This window comes from Parambassis ranga, chromosome 19 (assembly GCF_900634625.1).
Source record: "Parambassis ranga chromosome 19, fParRan2.1, whole genome shotgun sequence".
In the NCBI taxonomy this organism is placed as follows: domain Eukaryota; kingdom Metazoa; phylum Chordata; class Actinopteri; family Ambassidae; genus Parambassis; species Parambassis ranga.
The window spans coordinates 11,178,190-11,201,416 of NC_041039.1; the positions used below are offsets into that span (position 1 = coordinate 11,178,190).

At 42.3% G+C, this 23,227-nt stretch overlaps 1 protein-coding gene across 3 annotated transcripts in view; it reads right to left on the reverse strand.

Moving 5' to 3' along the window:
• Nucleotides 1–14,370: 14,370 nt before the first annotated feature.
• ntn2 (netrin 2) overlaps nt 14,371–23,227 on the reverse strand; it is a 36,337-nt gene continuing 27,480 nt past the window's right edge. For all 3 annotated transcript variants that reach the window (XM_028431704.1, XM_028431703.1, XM_028431702.1), the window contains 3 exons: nt 21,926–21,979; nt 18,580–18,654; nt 14,371–18,504 (listed from right to left, as the gene is read on the reverse strand). In XM_028431704.1, the coding sequence (XP_028287505.1) occupies nt 18,119–18,504; nt 18,580–18,654; nt 21,926–21,979 (515 nt within the window). In that variant the 3' untranslated portion in view covers nt 14,371–18,118. The remainder of the gene's footprint in view (nt 18,505–18,579; nt 18,655–21,925; nt 21,980–23,227) is intronic.

Here is a 23,227-nt window from a genome sequence, read left to right on the forward strand (position 1 = left end):
ACCATTGGCAAGCATGATTGACCACAATTAGGCCAATTACAGCCAATTTTAATGACTGGGACAAATTGATGACGGAGTTTATGGGAGCAGCTGTCCTCATTTTTAAATGTATAACTCTCATCAGCCTGAACATCACTGAATGAAGGGGGAATGATATGTGTGTAAAGGTGGAATGTACTGTGTGGAAGGGCGGCGAGAGCTGGGGCACTTTCTCTGTACAAGTCCGTGTGTGTGTGTTTAGGTTGGTGTTGAGTCACGTCCAGGACTGATCTGTAGTCACTGCTGTGCCAGAGCTGCAGGTGTCCCTGTGCCCCGTCGATTGCGAGCCGCCTCTTTTTCCCAGGAAAATGCTTTCAACCAGCGTTGGGTTACCACAAAGCAGCACAGACATCTGAGAGACGCCTGGAATGTCTCTCTCCATCAAAGGGCAGCATTTGGCCATTTTTATATCTGCAATTAAAAAGGGAACAATAAGAGGGAAGACAGGAAGTGAGTGCAAGAGGGAAGATGTGGAGGAGGTCTGTCAGCACCTGCTCACCTAGCAGCAAAAGACTGATGAGGAATGACCTGGTTGTCATTTTTTTACACACAGTTAAAGTCTACTTTAACTACAACATGCTTCAGTGGAACACTACAACACTACAAACTGTGACCTAATGTGATAGTCCATTGTTCAGTGTTTGGTGGAGTTTAATTTATTAAAGTGCTGCACCGTCTCTGTGCTCCACATATTTGTCTTGAAATCTGCTTGTTTTTTCACAGGCCAGGAAAACAGTCCAAGCACAACCCAGAGTGAGGCACACAACACACACATTGGGGTTTTTTCTCTCTGAACCACCTGTGCACACTGGCTTTGTTGTAAAAGTTTTGACAAAATATTCTCTTCTTGGATCTCCTCCAAATACCCACTTTAATGAAGATTTCAAATTTGAGCCATGGAAAAAAAAACAAAGATTCTTCCTAGTTGGCAGAGGACAAGCATTGGACTTCAGCTGTTCCTTTCAGTTGACTTTATTTGGCAGAGCAAGTCACTTAATGGACTTTTCCCTTTTTGCATCCCTCTTGTGCCCTATGTCTAAATCTTTTGCATGCTTCCCCTGTCCTTCCCTCCCACTTTGGCTTCCCTCTCTCTCTCTCTCTTTGACTTGAGGAGCTTTCAGTCGGCAAATTGCGTGCAACCGTGTTGCTACAGGCTGTAGAGGCTCGGTCCAGGAGCAATAACATGGCCATTGGGTAGCTGCGTGTGCGCTGTGTCACCGAGATGGTGGATACACCTGTAGCGGGCTGCAGTGTTGTTAAATCTGTCAGTCTATATAGATTTGTGGGCTTAAAAACCTTCAGCATCTGGTAAATGCCACTACAGGTCCAGCAGCTTGCACCTTTGACTGTGACGTGGACTTTCATCGCCAGCTCCAACGGGCAGCTGTGTTCTGGCGCCCCATAAACAGAATTCCTGTCTGATTTTACAGTTCTTTCCTTTTCCTTGTTCCCCTGGATTAGGAGGAGTGTTTCAGCCTATAGGGTTTGAGTTAGAAAGAAACCAGAGAAATCCAGGGATTTGATCAGTGCCACAAAGTCATTCTGCCAAATATTTCCAGTTTCATGCTAATATACAACACAAAAAAGAAGCTGTGGGCAAATATCTTGTGAAAACATTCATGTAGTTGAAATTTGACAGGCCCTCCATTTACAGAACCACAATCTTTACATACCTGCAAGTAATTTGACAACCACAACTTACTGTTACATTTTTCACATCTAAATGACTCCATATGAACTTCCACTTGGAGAAACACAAGTTTCTGATTGGCTGGTGCCCTGCTGCGATGCTCCAATGGCTCTTTTTATTGGAGGGTTTTTAAGGGGAAGCAGGAGGTCCCTTCGGATGCTATAAAGCTGGCTCATATAAGAGGTAATCCCCAGATAATTACAGGTGGGGTGCTCTGTGTGCAGACTGAGGGGGGTGAGCAGTACTACACAAGGTCAACCTCCATCCAAACCCACACAACCAAACCTCATTACCTTAATTAAGTTTGTGATGATAAAACGCTACCAGCCAGCAGTTTACTTCCTTACTATTGGAACTGAGGTTTAACAGGTGGTTTCAAAATAATAATAAACATCATCAGGACAGACTCATATTTGTTGTATATTCCACAAAGTTTATTAAAATGCTTCACTGCATTAGACAACTTTGGTTTGACCCCAAAGCTGTACACTTTCCAGTAATAGCAGTGCTTCTCTTAATTCAGACATGCTCATGGCTGGAGTCACAAATCATGCTGAATAAAACAACATAGTCATTTGATAATTAGGGTTAAAAAATGACCAAACAACCAAAATCAAAATTGGGGTCTTGAGTTTCTTCAGCAAATCACTAAAAATAACTTCAGTAAAGGAAAGCGATGAAAAACAGACTCTCCTGTCTGAGTATGCAGATCTGTGTGTGTTTGTGTGTCTGGCGGCTGTATGTTTAAAGTGTGTGTTTTTACTGCTGGGTAGGTGGGAATAAATAGAGAGGAAAAGGTCTACTGCATGGTCTGTATGGCCATTTTGTTGCTGTTCTTTCTAGATTTACTTAATTGAAAATGTAAGATTAAAAAAAATCTCTATATAGTTGAGCTGTGTATGATTATTATTTTGCTTTATTATATTTAACAAAAGTAGCAATACATATACAAAAAGGTTAAAAAAACTAAAACACAGATTGACAACACCTAAATTGCATTTGCTTTAAATGGTTGCCTCTATCACCATAGGTGCCACAAACTGTTCCTCTCAAAAATACTTAAAGCGGCAGCGCTATCCAGTTTTATTGACTTTAATGTATAAACTATTATTTTAATTAATTATTGTATACCAAACATTTTCTCCCTTACACAAGTGGCTCACATTTAACACATCACCTTCCATTTACTTAACCCTCACGCTTGGACTATTCCAGTGACATCACTGATCACATGATGACCTCACCCAAGAAGTACAGGAAGTGTTCGGGCACCCACGCCTTTAGTATTGTAGCACATTGCACATGTGGTGAGTATCAAATTAAAATGATTTATTAAGCTGTAATCCAACACAATTCATCAAGTTTTTGTTTTTTTTTGTAACTTTTAAGCAACACAAGCTGAGTGGGCTCATGTTTCCAAACTCTTCACATGACATGGCAACCATGTAGATAAAGATAAAATGGCCCCCCAAACACTTTTTTACTGCACAATGTATTCTGTATTTAAGGATGGTGAATTACAAAATGTGATAAAGCATTTTACTGTCTTTGCGAGATTTTAGAGGAACTTCCCAACACATACACACACACGCACACACACACACACACACACACCACACACTCACCTCAGTGTGATGAATGGTGCAAACAGGCTTCTGGCTAGAAGATAATTTACACATGATGGCAGTGTCAAATTTGTGATAACAAATGCAACCATTCCTCAGAGGACCCCCACTTTAGAACATGAATACATGATACTAGACAAATACCTGGCTTCAGTGCCCCCCCTCCTAAATATACATACTATAAGGTAGATACATTTCATATTTTGGTTGCTGCTCATGCTGCTACGTGGAATGTTTCACTGTGTTATCAGACAACACCTGATCCATATTTTCAAGCAGGTTTTTGCTTATAATCAGATAAAGGAAGTCTTGGACATGTAGGCCGATGTTTGGCAGATGGATATCAGCATGATGATGGTAAATAGAGTGGCTCAATTGACTGGGCAATAACAGTTGCAGTGAAATCCTCCAAAAAAGGCAAACAAATCTCGGTTTTAGAATAACAATATGCAATATCAGGTGAGAGTTGATATTTTATGAACATATATGCAAAAAGAAAAAAAAACTGAGGGTGGGGGAGTTGGTGGAGCATGGTATTCCCTAAAAACACTGGAGGCCAAGTGAAATTGAGCCTAATTCCCTGGAATGCCGCTTCCGTCTGGACATGTCGATAAAAATAAAGCTTATTGTGATAGTGGGGGTTCAGCCCTCAGGTAGAGTAATGAAAAGAAAACTGGCAGGACTCCCAATGGGACAAGCTCACCTTCCAGCAGGAGATCCAGATGAATGCCTAGCCACAGGAGGGAAGTCTGTGTGTGTGTCTAAATAATTGCGGTAACGATGGTGTGTTTATGTGAGCATAGGTTGTTCAGAATGTTAAGCTGTTCACAAACATGCACTTATCCAGTGTCACTGCAGGGAAATGCCACGGAGGGAGAAAGTAAATGATGGGTTCTGGAACCACAACAGGTATTTAGGTGAGTGTGCAGGTGTGTGTGTGTGCTGGTGACGGATGACAGAGGCTGAAACACCAGTAAGAAGTGAATGCACAACAAAAAAGAAACTGACTCATCGTATGAGGATAAACAGCCCATTATGCAAATCATCATTAGCCAGAGTCCGAATGTGCATGATGAGATGGTGCTAGCAGTAGAAGTTAGGTGTGTGTAACAGGCCAGACAAGCAGACAGCTGTGCAGGATGCTCAGGGTGGAGGCTTTACGAGCTGGCTCAGGTGTGCATCTTTGAGAATGTATTTAATAAGACTGTCTAGGTTTGACACATTCTTACGCATACAATGTAGATATGATATTGCACGACTAACTGTCTAGTGAGATAAAGAAGATGCTTTACAACTGAGACCTGATCCAAAGTTGGTTGGACTAATCTGTGTGCTGTGAGGAACTGTTAGCAGGTAGGGACGTGTTTTACGCGTTCTGTGTAACAAACTAGGTTAATCTTCTGCTGGGTACTCCGAGCAGGCACAAGGTGGTGCAGTTGTTTACAGAACTAGCCCCTCCTTTATATTTACACTGTTAATGTAATGTAATTGTTGTATTGTTTGTTTACTACGTTTCCTTGTTTGTTTGCCTAGGTTTTACTGGAAGGGAACCACAAAGGTGGCTCAGCCCCTGAAACAGTCCCTCCTAGATGGGTGTCAGCAGCAGAAACATGCAACAGCGTGAACTGCCCCAAAACGGCCTGTAGGTTCATGCAGTGTAAAAATGCCACTTGTCACATGTTCCTATGGACTTTATTGGTGATAGCAGCAATAGAAATATCACAAAAATTATTGACATCAAGCCACCTTATTAATACCCTTTTCCTCATAAAATCCGAAATATACTTATCAATGAAATGTTGATGTCACAGAACTCTGACAGATTACCTCTCTGCAGTGATTGCACCTGGCTGCTGCAGCAGCTGTGCGCTCTTCACATTTGACATCATCTTACGTTACACTAACATTGCCACAACATTATAATAACAATCCCACAGTCAGTGTGCTGATGGTAAGCAGACAGGCAGCGTGTATAGGAATGCAGGCTTTCTGTATGTTTGTACTGCTGCAGCTGGGCTTGGCCACAGGTATGCATGGGGCTGTGAGGTGGAATACTCAGAATGGGCGGAGGTCTGTGCCATCTGCGGCCTGCATGCGCCCTGCGCCGTGGGAGAAAAGCTGAAGGACTAAAGCGCTGTGGTTAAAAAGATGTCAATGCAAATAGGAGGGAGAGAGTGAGTGCTGGTCAGGCAGCTGTTTGGGATATAGTGGAGGTTGAGTGAGGTTCAAAAGACTTTAAAGCATTAGTGAGCGACTGCTAGTGCTGACAGTGAAACAGCACTGTGATTGTGTAAGGCTGAGGCTTGAAAGTCATGAATAGTGACCCAAATCATTACCTCTTTGTACACATGACCAAGTAGTTTTGATGCTTTCAACTAATCAGACTTAATGTTGCAAATTATTTGACAATGGACACAACCTCAAGCTTCATGGGTGAATTTTGGTTCACAAAACATTCTTCACTACCTTGCCTAAAGTGTTAATTGTCAGTCAACACGTCAATGTAATTTGTGTGCAAGGATGTGTTAATTTGAAATTCTTTAACATTGCTTTTCTTTGGCATCTAGATTTCTACCTTCTTTGTGTCCAATCAACTCCAGCATCTTACCGAAGGCATCCCTGTCTGTCTGCTGCAGTGTTTGCCCACCTCTGTCTTTCACCTCTCAGGTATGAAAGTGAGCGCACACATGTGTAACTTTCCATCTTTTGTGGGGGGTGGGGGTGAATGAGGTGGGGGTATCCATATGGCCCCCTTAATTGAAACCAGATGTTTGCAGTTAAAAGAAAAATAAGAAAAATGGAAGCATGTGCTACACTAAGAAATACACAGACACCTGGATAACAACACATTATTGAACATTAAACTTTTAAATTAAGATGCTGAGATAATTAAAAACCATGACAGCACAGTAAAAAAAACAAAAATTAAAGGCGAATGTTTTTTTCCCCATCTGTTTCTCAACCAAATTGTTCACTTAAACTTGACATAAAAGCAAATGTTTGTGTTTGAGCGAATTGTTCAGCTGTCATAAATATGCCTTAAATTAACTACCCATTCATGTCTATATATATATATTTCTGGGGGTTAAATGCTAATGGCTACAAGTCAGCATTAATTTACTCCAGAGCAGTTGAGTTGATCAAACTCTGCAGTAGTCTGTGCTAACCGCTGCTGAAAAGTCATAACCACAGTGCTTATTGTAGGGTTGGTGTTGGCCATATTGTACCTCAACACCTTCTAATGACTGGTAGCCCATTGCAGCCCACTTAAGATGTGTAATGTGAAACCGCTGTTCACACCACAAACCAACAAGTCTTCTGGGACTTTTCAAGACGCATATTGTAATTGATTCCTACTGAATGTTGGCCTTTAACTGACTGACTTAGTAGTTAGATTTGTTCAAAGATAAACAAGGACGAGGCGAGAGGCGAGCCAGAGACTTATGGTGTTTCTGGCAGATTTTGTATTATGAAAGTAAGTTTGGCTTCTGCTGCCTACACTTAACTATGATTTTGTGTTTGGTGATTTGTGAATGTCGAGTATGCTGGTTTAAACAAGTAAAAAAATCATTTTCCTCTTTGCTTCATCTCTATTATCTCTCTTTATTTATTTATTTTTTAAAAAAAAGCAGAGAGTCAGGAGTATTTTGCCTTCCAGCCAACGTACAAAGCCTTCTCACCTGGTTGTTATTATGTGTATTTTTTGTGTGGCACTGCTGCCCCCTGACCAGGGGGCCTGATAGTTTGAACCCTGAAGATAACTGTCATTTGTAGGGTTTCTTTTGTGCTGCAGCAGAGAGGATATAGTTGGATTGTGGAGTTAAGTGGTTCTTCATGATGCTGCGTTCATGTGTGCTGTGTTTTTGATTATGTGCAATGCCGCTTTATCTCTCTGCAAAATGGCCTGCTTTTGTCAGAGGGTTGTGTAAACACCTGAGGCTTCATATATGAACATCACTGTTGACTTTTCAAAGCATCAGACAAAATGTAGATGGAACCCAAAGGTCAAGAGTGAGTGCATGTTAGCTCAAGATAAATTATCAAACAAGAGTAGAAGCTTCTTTATTTTGGGAAAAAATACAGAACACTTATGTATTGTAATGTGATCTCCTTTAATAGACTGACATGACAGCTTGAAATTGACAAAAAAAATCAGCTGGGATTTTCCTGCCCTTGCCCCTGCCCCATCACTGGCTTCTGGGATACCAAGGACAGGTGCACATTCAGGTGGATCCTCTCTATTGCTCTTTACTGACAGTCCCATATCTCAGTAAATCATATTGTGTGGTGTAGTGTGAACGCCTGCGTTCCATCTTCTTTCAAGTATTGCTTATCTTCATATCACTTAGAAAAAAGTTATTTTTTTAAGAAGCGGGGGGGGGGGGGGGGATTTGCAGTAAATGGTGATTATGTGATGGGAGTGGTTTTTCTTGTGAAATGTGTTTGAATGTTATATTATGAGACATGATCATCACTACAGCTTTATTGAACAATATGATGGAAATTATTTGTCTGATGCAAGGTTGAAGGAGGAAAAGTTGTCTTTCATGTTAAGCTGCCAGCAGTTGTGAGTTTCTGGCCTAAGATGCTGGTGGATTGTTTTTTCCAGTGCCTCCTTTCTGCAGGATTAGGCACCTTTTTCTTACCAAAAATACTGCAAGTGGTGCCAAGCATGACTCTTTCATTATGCCTGACAGGAGTGTAAAGGAAACGAATGGACAATGCCAGAATGGTTCTTCCCTGTGAGTGTGTGTGTGTGTGTGTGTGTGTGTGGATGCCCCTATTTGTACTTTTGAGTTGGTACTCTGCTGGCCTGAGGTCAGGGTGCCAAAGTAAATTGCCCATTTGTACCACACTGCATGCTGCCCTGGTCATAGCTTAACTTCAGCCATTACTGCTCAAGAAACAGGAGTAGAGGACAGGAAGTGTGGTTTCCTCTGGTTTTACAGCACCATGTCAGGCCTTGGGTCCTGCACAGCCCTGCTAGCCACTGAACTGTTACATACACTCGTAGGAATTTGCCTTTATTAAAAATGACTGCAGCATCAAGCTTTCACTGCATGACTGTTTCTGTGCAACAGCTGAGGTCACTGTGCAGCCTGGAACACTTCATATACTTTAACAATCATTTAATTGCCTGAACCAGAATGTGAACACAGGCACTATTGCAAAAATTGAACCTCTATGCCATGAAAACCAGATCTTGTCTGAGTCCTACTATCACGCGAGCAAGGTGTTTTATTGGCCTGTGGGTGCGGCTGCCGAGTGGCATCTTTCATCAGAGTGTGCCCACACTCTACGCGAGTGTGAGTTTATTTGGTTTGATACGTGGTGTGCTGCCCGTATTTTCACAGGTGCATGTGTTGTTGAACCAAGAGCTTGATTCTTGCTTTTCCTGGCAAACACAAGGGCCTGGTTGTCCAGAACTTCATCTGGTGAACAAGGGGGGAAAGGAGGGTGTCCCCCATCTCCTTTGGGAACCATTCCTTAAAATGTCCTATCTTAAAATTGTATCTTCTTTCATTTTGTTGTTTTGAGCAATTAAATTGAGAAATTGAATATAATTCAGACAGATTGATACCTGTATTATTTCTGTGACACCGCAGCAGAGCCATGCAGTTTGACGGTGGTTTTTAATGGTTGTTATGTCCGTAAGTGACATCTCTTTATTGGGCTAGGGAGAAAATTAATGTCAAGACTGTCAAAAAGCAACCACGGATCAAGTCATTTGACTGTTTTTCATATTACATCAACATATTTAAGTGCAAATATCCATGGCAGATTTGGACGGGGTGGGTGAATAATGGTTTGGGAGTTGTCATTACCTTTCATGGGTCTCTGGGTAGTGAGTCCCTCGGGCAGAACCGCGTCCTGGTGCGCACCAGGTGCTGCATGGACTTTGGCTTTTGTGTGGGGAAGCTGCTGAGAGCAGGTTGCTTCCTGTGGGGAGCTTCTTTGTAACGACACGGCGTTCACAGGGCTGAGTCATGCTTTTTTTGTATGCCTGGTGGAACGGCAGCCTGTCAGTCAGTCTAGCACTTTGGTGTGAAATATTTACACAACTACAGGATGGATTAGTATTATTAACATGGTGAAAAATGTTATACAGTTCCCAGATGATCCTTGGCTGTCACAATATAATACACAATAACACAATAGGGTTGCAGTATTGTCACCTTTGATTTGTTTTGTCCTGATATGAGAGTCATTTGTTCTTATGTGTGTCTTAAACATTCAGAACAAGTAGGCTAATTAGTTTCTCATCTGTTTAAGTGGTGGTCAGCAGTGCATCCACAAAGGTCAGTGCATCTAAAGTCAAAGGTCAGCATTTCAACAAATTTGAACTTTCAGTGCACCCATGCTGCAACTGCTGCAGTGCACCACATAATTACTGTGCTATTCCTTCTCATCCACAGAAATAAAGGTCTTTAATTACACCTGGAGTTTTTGTTTTTATCCCCATTTGTATGATCTGATTTTTTTTGTGCTGTATTGCAGCAGCTACTCGTTTTGTCTCAGCAGAGACACAATCATCTCCGAGGCTTAAAGGTGGTTAATGTTTTATGAATGAACAGGAGGCTTGGGGCAGAATTGTAACATCTTCCTAGAGGCTGTTTCTGTAACTGGGGGATTGTGCTGCAGTTCCAGCTACTGTTAAAATGATGAAAGTCAGTTAATTCTTCTAGATGTCACATGATAAGATCAGAAACACTTCCTCCACCATTTTTCCACTTAACTGTCACAGATATAAATGCCCCCTTTTCCCACCGGCATGGAAAGGCCTCCAAGTCTGGGAATAGCAAGTGAAAACCTGTTCACTGGGTGGTTGTGAGGGTCTGCAGACATTGGAGTGTGACGGCAAAGGTCCTTGTGGACCGTAGAGCCAGATGTCATCTGTCTGGACCCATCACTGTCTAAAGGGAAAGTCCCTGTCTTCACAAAACCATCAAATTATCATGTTGTCATGTGGTATTCTTCCCTGATCACTTTCCTTTCCTCTAACCCTGCTCGCCCTCTCATCATTTTGGCCCCTCCTCTGTCTCTCTGTCTGTCCTCACAGATAAGTAGGCATCCCTCACCTTTCACATAACATCACATGGTAGCAATCAGAGTGGGCTTCGGCAGACAAATTAGGGCAGTTAATGTAGACCGGAGATCAGTGCAGAGGCGGGGAAGTTGGTGCTAAATGCCAACAGATGCCGGTCTGAAGTGGATGGGCCCGGCTGAACGCAGTGTGTTACAGTATAGCCTGGGGTATAAGAAAGAAAGAGGGCCTGAGCCTTGAGGAAAGAGAAGCATTCTTACTGAATTTTGCTCTTTGAGTAAGAAAAGAAGGAAAAGCCGAGAGAAATGTCAACAGCTTTTAAGCTAGAATTGTTATGTGAGACATCTGTGTTCAGTCCTGTGCAATTATATAAGAATTGTTTATGTGTTCCAAAAGAAATGAGTCATATAGATTTTAAATGCTGCTTGCCCCCATGGTTCACCACTGAATTATACATGTTTCATCTAATGTTTGGCTGGGATGTAACTCTGAGTCAATTCGGCATGGATATTCTTCTAATGTTACATTTTCACCAATCGTTCTGTCATCGCTTCCAAAACATGAATGAATGATGATCTGAAATGTATTCAGAATACAGTTTTCGTACAAAAAATGTAAAATGTAAAGTACATTTGGGTTTACTTACATTTAAGATAAAGAGGTGGAGCATCGGTAGAGATGAAGTTCAACGATTTTAGAAGAAAACTATTAATAGAAATCAACTGGGGATTGGGAGACGGCCCCTAGAGGCCACGGAGGGAACTGCAGTACCGAATAGTACCGAATACCTCTGAAAGCCAATGTCCTCCACAACACTAAATGGTTGATCATCCAAAGCCATGTACTTCATTATCTTCTTCGTGATTTGCGTTTGCTTTGGCACTGTCCTTTGCAAACTTTTTCTTTTCAAACACGTCGGCCACGGACAGAGTGGGCGTCTTGTGATCAGCTTTCTTTTTAGCTGCTGCAGCCGTCTCTCTCTCACACTCAGCATGCTGTTGATGGGGTGTTTTGACTTTTAGGTGACAAGTGTAATGTAGTAGTGCTAAGTTGTGGAGGAACCCCCTCTAGATAATTTGACTGAACTTCCATTGCAAACTGCAATTCTGTTATTGCTCTCCTGCACTTTGAAATATCTCCACACCACGGCACCAGGTCACAGCATCACTGTATATTGCGTGATTGTGTCACACGCCACTATTCGGCCTTGCTTTTAATCCACAAAACCGAAGGCCGAATGTTGTTTTTTTTTTGCAATATTCGGCCGAACATATTCGGTTACCAAATATTCGGTGCATCCTTAGCAGATTTGCATTAGATTAATCAGTCAGCCTCACCAGTTGTGAGGTATGGTCCACTTCATTAGATATCTCGGCAACACACGGTCTGTGACTTCATCTGCCCGTCTTAAGTACCCATTAAATATATTTCCTGCAAAAAGGACTTGATCATCAGTGAGATCAGACAATATTTTTGCTGACAAGACTTAAAGGAGGATCAAATTTTACAGACTTGAGACACTCTCTGATTTCTGTATCCTTTTGTTATCCTAAACCAAAGTGCCTGCTCCAGGCCTGATCCGTAAGTATCCTTCTATTAAAACAGAGGACTCTAAGCCAAGCACAACACTACAACACAGTCAGTGTTTTCTTGTGCTTGCGTGGAAGTGAAAGTTCAATAACTTCTCCTTCCCTGAGCCAGGATTGTAATTCTTAAAGCAAGGCTATTAAAATGTGCCGTAATAAGTGAGACAACTCACAAAGAGCTTATGCAAAATTTACCAGTGTAATTTCTATTTGTCCATCTGCACACAATCCGCTTTTTTGTGATCACCTTAATACACAAGCAGCACACACACACACATTCCTCTTATGTTACAGGCTTTGAAGAGGCAGACTCATCCCTATTTTCAACAGTACCCAATCAAACACAAAGCTGAGGGGCGGATTAGGAGCAGGCTTGTGCTGCACAATGTGCCTATCAGGGACCACACTGGTTTTAAATTACCCCCCTGTTCCTCACTCATTTTCAATCACTCACTAGCCCAATAAAGTTTGTTTCTCCAATAAAAAAGACAAAATAAAGAGAACACTGAAGTGCAGTTTTGTGCAACAGCAATTTCCAACAATCCTTGACACTGTCTTGTCTGTTTTAGTAAAATTTTAACGGATGTGATGCGGGCAAAAAAAAACTGAACCGGTTAAAAGTGAGAAGAGGGCATTTACTTTGGAAGGATGACATGTTCCTTTTTTTAAATGAATGGAAAAATAGAAAGATGAAGAGATTGAAGGATGACAGATGTGCGAGCAGAGGTGTGGTCATTGTCACGCATGTTGTCAGTTCCAGAGGGAGCGCGGTGTCTCTTCAGACGACAGCTGGTTTCACTCAGAGAAAAAAAAGAGACATGCTGCAGAGAAAGAGATCAGACCTTCACCACTGAATATTTATGATCTTGGTCCACACAGATTTCTCGCCACATTTTTTGCGGTTTTCAGGGGGGTTAGTACTTGGTGACCCTCGCACACTCACACAGACGAGCATTACATGAGTGTTCAGATACATGCACACACATACACACACACACACACACACGCGCTCCGTGTCTGAGAGGGGGGGAAAATGAAATAAAAAGAGAAATAAGTCACAGAGATCATTAGAATGGAAAGTCGTGAATGTGGTGAAAAGTAAAAGAAGTACATTAGAGAAAGGAGAAGATTAAGGAAACAGACCTACACACACACACACACACGCACAGCGACCCCATGCTGGAAAATACCGTTGTTGAGCTTTGAAGCACAGTGGTAATGAGGCTCCATTTAAAGCCAATGAAGCCGCTTTGGCAGCTTATGAAAGCACGATTGGTAAGCCCCCCTCGCCTGCCGCTGTGTGTGTGTGTTGCTGTGGATGTGTGTCTCAGTCGGATAAGGAGAGGGAGGAAGAATGGACAGTATTTGGCCTGATCTGTAATGCTCTTTTTTTTTTCCTCCAAGCACCCAACCTCTACCAAAACCCTGTAACTTTTCAGAACTCAGTTTATTCTGCAAACACCAGAGCGGTTTCCTCTAAAATAACTTAAAATGTACATTTTGGCAAATTATAGGTAATATTTAATGTAATAAAATCCGTATCTCAACAGTCATTGAGTATGAATCCTAAAAAGACCCTGACCATTTCTACAACAGGATCCATTGTGGAGTACTAAAGGTAGATCAGCACTTTTAGCGGCGTTCCATTGTTCTTTTTCTAGTAGGCAATCAGAAAATGAGTCTTATGCCTGCAGCATTACACAAAGCCTGCAGTCTGTCACTCAATCTCTCAGAGGACCATAAATCTGGATTTTCATTTGGCAATTGAAACTGTTTTGGTGTCATGGGAACTGGACACAAATGGCAGGAGGCCAGGATGTCCAGGATGGATGTGCTTGATGCTGACACACGTGTGTGTGTGTGTCAAGATGTTCTCTGCAACCTCTTTTTTCAAAGCCTTGATAGCAATGCCTGGGGAGAGTGATGATAAATGGTTGCTTTCCTGTAATTTACCTAGAGGAGAATGGATGGAGGAGGCCTGTTTGGTTAAAGGGTGGGGAGATGAGGAGAGAGAGGAGACTGTAGGTGAGCGAGGAGGGAAAAAAGAGAAAGGGAGTAAGGAGTTTCCTGCTTCGGGTCTGACTTGGGATTTGGATTTCCTCTGAGGTGAGGCACACATTGAAGTGTGTGTGTGTGTGTGTGTGTGTGTGCGCACTGCACATTGTTTATTTACAGAGCCGTAGCTCTTGCTGTGTTCATAGTGGAGGTGAGCTGCTCTACCCCAATACTCTCCCCTTCAAACCCCCATCTGTCCCTTGTAAGTGGAAACATACCAGAGCAGTGCCCACTCGATGTGAGCATACTTTCCAATGGGAAACACACACATATCAATTTTATATCATTTCCGTTGTTCGGGCTAATGGCTGCTATTAAAGAGACAGATGATCAACACAACAAATAGTTTATTAACTAATAATTTATTTTTGTACCATTTAGATTAAAAATCAGTGGTTCATTGCCTCAGAGGAAAATGTACAAGGAAGACTTTGATAATATCAGAGGTGAAAAGCAGTTCTGGTCTGAGGGAAGAATCCCTTTGTTCCCCCCAAAGAAAGGTAGGCGGACAATCTTTGTGTGAATGAACCATTATTCCCGGGACATTAATGTAACAGGACATGGTGGGCTGTTGTGTCCATCTTTGGGAAAAGCAAGGGGTCCAACCAGTCACACGTTTTTACTCGATTCACCTCAAAGTCATTTACAACAGGGCAGTTGTTGTCTGGAAATGACATAAAACAAAAAGGAATACGTTCTGTGTATATCTGAACCACATCTTCTGGTCGTGATCACAAAAGCATATGTTCCTGGTTTCTACATCCATATAACATCCATAATCATCTGGTTTGTACATCCATAACTGTTGAGAGTCATCCAGGGCTGAGTGACGCTTTACAAAAGACAACATAAATGCCAGAGGCAGTTCAGTACATATTTACAAAATGCAAATCGAGACTTATGAAGCAAGCAAAATGCGGATGAAGGTAAAACAGGAGGAAATGTGAACGATAGTTGTTTAGATGTTTGCCAAAAAGTCGACCCTCCCTAATGGGAGTTCTCTGCACTTTTCACTTTGTTTGGGAAGGTTAATTAAACACACAAACTTGCACGCATACACCTGTGAATGCTAAATGCTGCAAAAGTCAGGGGGAACAAAGTAAAGGAGTTATATGGCCTCAGTTCCACTGCCAAGCTGCTGGGCTTGTTAATGTAAAACAACGGGGCAGCTCTCCCTATGAGGCTCACTGAATAGCTTTCACAAGAGCTAAAAAAAAAATCAGATTTTTAACCTCTTATACCTCTTACCTCAACATTCAGGGTGAGCACTTAAGAAAAGGAAAATGCAGAGTGTGTAGAGGCAAAGTCTAACCTCTACCTGGTTAACCACGTGATCCTATTTTGGAAAATGAAGGTGTACAGTGGTCTGTTCTGAGTTGTGCAACATACTACGAATTATTGTAATGTCTCAAAGATGGCCATAACCTGTATGCTTTATGCTGAATTCTTGAAGAAAAAAGTATCAATTGCAGACACAACAGCTTTTGTGATGTATATATTGTGGAACTGAACTCCCAAAATGATTCTCCAAAACTCAGCATTCTTTGTTGCCAAATCACATGATTCATTTGGATATATATATATATATATATATAACCTGAAAATATTTATAGTTAACATTTAAAAAAAAAAAAAAAATTTGACCACCATACAAATGTTTTCCAAACTAAGTTCCCACCTGATCCACATGCAGGGCTTGAACTTTGCCTCTATAGAGGTGCAATTTCCCCTCAGTAGTTCATGCTGTTCTTCCATTAGTGTGTTGGGCACTCAAGTAGCCAGACTGGCCTCACAGGCACGTAGTTTGACCGTTCATCATAAATGTGTCATGCCATTCTCATGTTACCAGGCGGTATGGAGGCTAGTGCTGCTGTAACACCACCTGTCTGACAGGCCACTGTGGACAGCCCAACACACAAATAATGGACTGTCTGGTTCTGCATTTTTTGTGAAATTCCATCAGTGGAAATTTTGTCTTGGGCTATCCGTTTTGTTCTTCTCATCATTTTGGTTACAAGTTTGTTTTTGGAATATGATACACAAGCATAAAGATCCACAGTTATTTGAATAACGTCCAATCCACGGCATCGTATTGTGTAAGAGTCCGACTTACAATCTCAGTTCAGTACAGTGCAGTACTAGACATCACAGAGGACCATGGCACCATATTTTTGTGTTGTCATTTGTCTAACACGCTAAACACACAACATGCAGAATGGGTTAGAAAGAGAGTTCAGGGAGGGCGGTGGCTGACACAGACACGAGAGCAGAGGAGAGACACTTTTGGAGGGATGACAAACCAAACATAGCGCTGCAGCCAAAGGAGCGTAACCACCAGCTAGCATGACATGTCTGTAGGCACACTAGCCGCCATGCTAGGATGATGTGCCCCTCAAAACTCTGTGTTTATCTTGTTCTCTATTTAAATAAATTGTAATGTCCTTCACAAAATGAAATAACAGCAAAAGGCAGATAGAAAGCCTTAAAGCAACCAGACTGGTCTCTCTGTTTTTTTTGGTTGTTGTTGTCAATCCTGACTTTCGTGGTCTCTGACTTTCGTGGTCTCTTAATTAAATTTAAAACTGACTGCTCTTATGTGGCGGAGGATGACAGGGTTGTGCGTTTGGGTGGGCAAGTGGTGGAAGATGACAAGGGAAGTTTTTCTTCGGATTTTGATGCTCATATTAGTTTTGTTCTCCCTCTGCTCACTGTATGGGTTTGATGGACCAGCAAAAACCACAAACATGCAAACATAACAACGCACACGAGGAATGAAATATGATCCTCTCATGTCATAATAATACAATCAGTGAAACTTTCCAGCCTCATTCATTTTGTCAAAATATACCGGAGAAAAACACATCTATGTTGTTTGTCCCGCTTGTTTTTTTATCTTTTTCTTTCTTTTTTTTTTTTACTGCATGAAAAAGAACTCAATCTCTTATTTTGGCAAACAAAAGTATGCCGGTCTTCACACACATCTGAAAATGTCCAGACATTTAATGACAAAAAAATTAAACATCTGGAAGGCCAGTACCCAGTAGAAGACATTATCCATAAGCGTGACAAAAAAAGTCTCCTTGCAAATATTGGTATTGTTCTGAAATTCCAGCCATTTGTCCATACTGCTTAATCTTCCTTCCACAAAAAGTGACAAGCAATGAGTCACAATGGTGATGCATGACTTGAGAAACCACTCATGAGAGGGACTAGTGGTGAAGAGGCACAGCCCTGGAGGCCTGTAATGTGACTCATACATGCCAATAGAATTTCTTCCTGCTTAACATGAAACAAAACGATACACCTCAAAAATGGATATGGATGGATGTGAGAACAATCGGCCACAAAAGGAATACAAACTCTGGTATGAGCAGTGGCTTCACGTATGTGTAGATATTCAAGCTTACATGTGCAGTTTGTTCTGTGAGGGCTGTTTGGTGGTGGTGGCAGCAGCAGTGGTGGTGTGACTGAGGTTCGCTGTGGAAAAAAAGTCCCTGCAAAGGGAGCCCTTGTTTCCTCATGGGATTTTTTTTTAAGTTACTCCAAAGACCTGCAGCAAGTAGGCCCATTTCATCAGAGGTTGTCAGGTGGTCCAGCTTGCTGATCAAAGTTGTTTCAATAATGAAACGTGAGGCAGCTTGTCTTGTTGCTGAAATCAGTCAGTTTCTGAAGTGACAAACGCTGTGGAATAAAATCCTCTGAAGTGTGCAGTCTTTTATGGGAGGACTGAAACACAGTGGCAGTGGACGGGGTTGTAGATTACGAGTGGACATTTCCGCTGTCGTCGTCAGGTGAGGGAAGGCGCCTGCTTTTGTCTACACTTCAAACCCTTTTTAATGGTCCCTTTTTAAGGCAAACCAATTGGACAAAAAGACAAAAAGTGGCATTACAAAGACAAAACTTGGAAAATAAAAATAATTATACAATATACACAAAATGTGGTAGGGTACATGCAGTCTTTGTAATTTGCAGTGTTCCCACGATGGAGGAGGAGGCGGATGATTCAGGGGGAGAAGAAGTCAACAGTTCATGAAGGTGTGTGATGGAGGGAGAGGTAGGGACGGACGCTGCTTTCCCATCATGCTTTGCTACACTTCCCCTTCTTCTCTTTGCGCTGGAACTTCCTCAGGCGCCTCGTCCAAACGTCCCTCCACTGGATCACCAGGCTGTTCTTATCAGCCACCAAACCAATGCGCTCCGCTGCCGTACCCGTGGCTCCGCCTCCAGGCCCGACTGCTGGGCCTGTCCCCGTGCCCGTCCCTCCTTCGCTGCCGCCCATCACCAGGAATCGTTTGCTCATCTGGATCTTGGGACATTTGCAGGCAAGGTCCTTCATGTGCACCCACAGGATGTTGTCCCCTCGCTTCAAGGGTTCGCCACGGCTTTTGTACACTGACACCACGCTAACAGAGAACTTGGCCCAATCTCCCACCGTCTCCATGTCCAGGACATTCACCTGGACAGCTGAGAACACATTCACGAGAGAGTCAGTACTTCTAAAACATTTAACAATTCCCACAATCACTGCTTTTCTCTTACCATAATCCTTCTTGCAATATTTCTTCATGTTGATCTTCAAGTTGCCTTTCACTGGTTTACAATAGGACTCACAATCTGCAAAAACAAGGACAACTCCATCACTTCACTTGCACACTCTTGGCACACTGTAGTGCAAAGTTGGTGTGACAAAACACTGTGAACTGTTATGTACTGTGAAACCACCAATAAACACACTGAACAGCCTCAGCATAAATCACCATGTGCTTTTTTTCTGCACATGCAGACACATGGACATGTTACATTGTTTTATATGTGCTCACAAAGATGCATATATAGCCTAAGACTCCAAGAAAAATTGAAGCAGGTTGGATAATGTTGAGCTTGGTTTGATTTTTGTGTGTTAAAATACAACTTCTGATGAATCACACATCAGGCCACTGCAACAGCCAGTACTGAGAGGCAAGTGAAACATACCAGAGGAGTAAAAGTGTTCAGTTTGACATGTTTTCTGGGATCTTGAGAAAAGACAGAGCGCGGTGGAAGCAGGTCATGGTTGGATGGATGTGAACAGGCCTTGGCTGCCAGTGTGACAACTTAGACCACACATTGGACAGATGACCTCCGCTGACCATTCGTAGGTGGGGTTGCCAGTGATGAGGTGTTACTTTTATGATTGTGACAGTTAAAATTGATTTCTTGGCTGACTGACCGATCTCAGATCTCTTCTTCTTGACCGACTCTAAAACGAGCCGTTGTTTGGTTTTTGTGGTCACGTATCCACGAGAGCTGGCTTTTCTGTGCACAGCTTTTGACTAACAGGCTTGTAAAGTTGCCCCTGGATTTCACCGCTCCTTCCTCTGTTCTATGACCCAAAGCATACCTGAAACAACAGTTGAAAATTATTGAATTTATTTGTAGTTTGACAATCTTCACAATGACAGGAAGGTTGGAGATAGGTCCATTCAGATTAAAAAAAGAAGAAAAAAACTCTTCAAAGGCTTAGGAGCACATGCTTGTAATTACTTTCTGTGGTTTGTTTTGTTGAGATGCTGAAATATTGATTTTGTCATTTCAACTTTTAAAGTTTTGTAGGAAAAATCCGTTTTCCATCAGCTGTAAGAGAGAGAGAGCGGAGACGATAAGCAAAATTAGAAGAACTTTCAAGAACAGATGAAAGCGCTCATGTTCGAAAACAATGTCAAGAATCCTGTGTTTTTCAAATAGTGCTCATGGTAACGGCTGCTACTGGAAGCAGACAGAAAAAGACACTGTTGATCATTAGTGCGGCTCTTGTGTACTTGACTGGATGCCACTGGATTTACTGAACTGTCGAATTTTTTTTTTGGATCCACTTATTTCAATTACAAAACTATGAGAAGGACACAAAGTTAAGAAAAACATATGATGGGGTAAAATTGCAGGGAATGCCGTGAAGGTCTTTTTCCAACAGTTGGTTTCGGTGAGGAGGAGAGAGAGGGGGACATGAAAAGCTGACCGTGCTGCTCACTAGGAATGTCAGGGCATGAAACTGAAAAACCACATGCTGGTAACTGGACTGGTATCTGCGGTCAGGCTTCTCATTGCCTTCAAAAGAAAAACCATTCAAGTCATGTTACGTTCCAAGGCAAACTGAATAAAATTGCTGGACATGAAATACCCCAATTAGACACAAAAAGGAGCAAGAAAAAAAGAGAGATTTCAGGGTGTTGCATTGTTCATTTTTTGGGGGAATGATTTGAGGAGGAGGAAGAAACGGGGGACCAAAGAGCCCATAAAAGTGTCTAGTAGGTTTGGCTGTATATCAGAGCGCGGGAGATTTTATTAGCCAGAGAGTGGGCAGAAAAGTAAGGAGAGAGAGAGAGAGAGAGAGAGAGTGCAGATAATAATCCTGAGACAATGATGTTAAAAAAAAAAAAAGATGAGGAACAGACATGTGCAGGTGTGCGCGTTGAAATTTAAATCAGTGATGTTAAATATTGTTGTGTATGGCTTTCATTAGAATGCTCTGTGTGTGTGTGCAGTATACAGTGGTTGTCCTGGCGTTATCAGTGATGAAACACTGGCTGGAGGACAGTGTGTGTGTGGTTTCCTGTGAAAAATCTTACTGCTGGCTGTTCACCTGGAAAAACTCTTGGTGAATCGCCCAATGACCCAGAAGACCAGCCCCCACTAAAAAAAAAAAAAACATGCACAGTTGGCTCCAGGGCTGCCGATGCCCTTTTTCCCTTGAGCCTCTTTCACTGTGCCATGACAAGGACAAATTGCATCCACCGCCCCCTTACACAAAAAGATTTTTTGCGGGCCTCAGGTTTGTGACAGTGGAGCTCGTTCTATGGTAGTTTAGGAAGGAGAAGGATGGGGTGGGGTGGGAGTGGGGGAGTGTTTGGTGGAAGCTGAATCGGAAATCAATGACTGTTGTGTTCTTGGAGCCTGTAGCATTTTCCCAGGGGAAGCAGTAAACAAGCAATGGAAGGCAGGCAGAATGAACAAAGTTGTTCATCAGATGTAATGTCACTGCTTGCATTATGAGTAGAGAATCATGTTTCTGTTATATTTGCAGCACATGCATTGACACATCTCTTTTTATATATATTTTATTTAACTGTACTTTTCTGTGTACTTAGACTGTATGACCTCTGTGTGAATCTTAAGTTTAGCTGGAGCATCAGCCATTATAAACATCTCAAACCCCCTCATCTGTACAGTATTTAACCTTTGAAATGTAAGTCAAGTTACAAATTCATAGTGAGGTTTCTAGAAAAAAATGTTTTTTACAGGAGAAAGGAAATGAAAACAATAAAACTATTACAGTGAAGTATTCATAGCGAGGTGGGGGGGCGTGAGTTTAAGTCATGAGTGATGATATATGTTATAAACCTACTAATGAATCAATGTTTCCAAATCAACACCATCATTCAAATCAAACAGTCGCAGAATGAAAAATAAGGACGAGGTAAATGACCGGAGCCTAAATTGGAGCTTTTGACTGAACAAATTTCCCCCCAGTCACTTGCCAACTCTCCTTTCACGCCTCAGAACTCTCCCTTCCACTATATCTCCCAGCTAAACTGTAACTAATCACCTTTGCTGCCTATCTGCTGGCCTTAGCTTTAAGCTGCTGCTGCTGCTATGCTTTGCACAGCGAGGCTCCACTAACTTCAGGCTAATGGTTGAGGGGGAAAACTGTGCCAAGGACACAGGTTTTTAAGACAATGGAAAAAATCCTACCGTCCCCACTGCGCACGTTCTCTTTGCAGGACCCGCCCTCTATTAATATTTATTCCACACCTTAAAACTCCTGTCCAGAAATATTTAAAAAATATGTTTTTGTTCCTCTCATAAAGCAGTGGTGCTCATGGGCGAGGTGCAGAGAGTGTACACTAACCTGCTGGTTCCTCTGTGCTGCTCACCACAGCTGTGGGGTTGACCACGGGGATTTCTGTAACACACACACAAGAAAGAGAAGTTATTTCACTGGTTAAACGTAAATTCATACCTTTCAAGTCAGTCTGAAGTGACCAAGCTTGTGGGTAGGATGTGTCGGAATTCATTAGAAGGATTGGATGGATTTTGTTAATATTCCCTCAACAACATATTGAGAAAAAGTAGAAAATGTTCTTGCTCATGAAGGTCAATCAGAGAAAACAGCAGAGTTGTCTTACAGTAGATTTGGATTTGGATGTCAACTATGCACATAGAAACATGCAGGGATTCACTGGCAGGAATTCTAGATAAAAACTGACAGACTGACAGACTGACAGCCGTACTTATTGGTGGTGAGAGGGAAGACAGGCTCAAACAAACCATGCATGCCATCGACTAATGTCCTGGTTTCGCCACCATTTTCAAAGAATACACTGAAAGATCCTTCTTGAGCTGGTATAAGTGGAAGGAATAATGGAGGGTCAGAGCAGATGCAATGAAGAGTTCAGTGCATTCAAAGTCAAAACATCTGAGAGGGAAGTTGATTAAAATGGAAAGGTGGCTATGCTAGATTGGTCTCGTCCTCCCCCAAACAGATGCCGGGTTAACACTGTTGTGTAAGCTTCATGCAAGCATGTACAGACAGATGGACAGATGGCAAGGGGGCAATTTTGGTTGGATCATCTTGAGACAGATGCAGCCCTCCCTTGCTGTGCCCGCTGGCTACACTAAAAAGTGCCTTGTGGAATTCCTCCAGGACTTCTCCTTTAATCATATGCAACTTTCCAATACAAATGCTAATGCTAACAACAGGCCCTCCTGCTTTTACCGTAAACAGAATTACTGGAACACCGACTTAGCATCCACCCAGAGGATCTGCTTTTGATTGGATTTGGAGGTTGAGGGTCTGAACCAAGTAAGTAGGAGTGTGTTGGGGGGAAAGGGGAGGGTGTTCTTGGATGGCTGTTTTGCGGCAAAAGAGCAGTTGTCTCTCTAAAATTATGGACACCCTGCCAACAAAAACAAACAAGGGCACAGAGCTTTGTGAAGGCAGGCGCAGCTGCTAGAAGCCACTCTAAGTCGGTGTGCCCCCACGGCCTCATCTTATGAAGATAGACAGATGATGAAAGGATCATTCAGATGTGGGCTGCTGCCATCATACTAATTGGCAGCTTAATGGGCTTGTCTTCTGTCTTGGGTTACACGAGCCTCAGGAGGAGGTAAGATTCTCACCAGGAGGCCATACTGGCAAACGCAGTTGTCA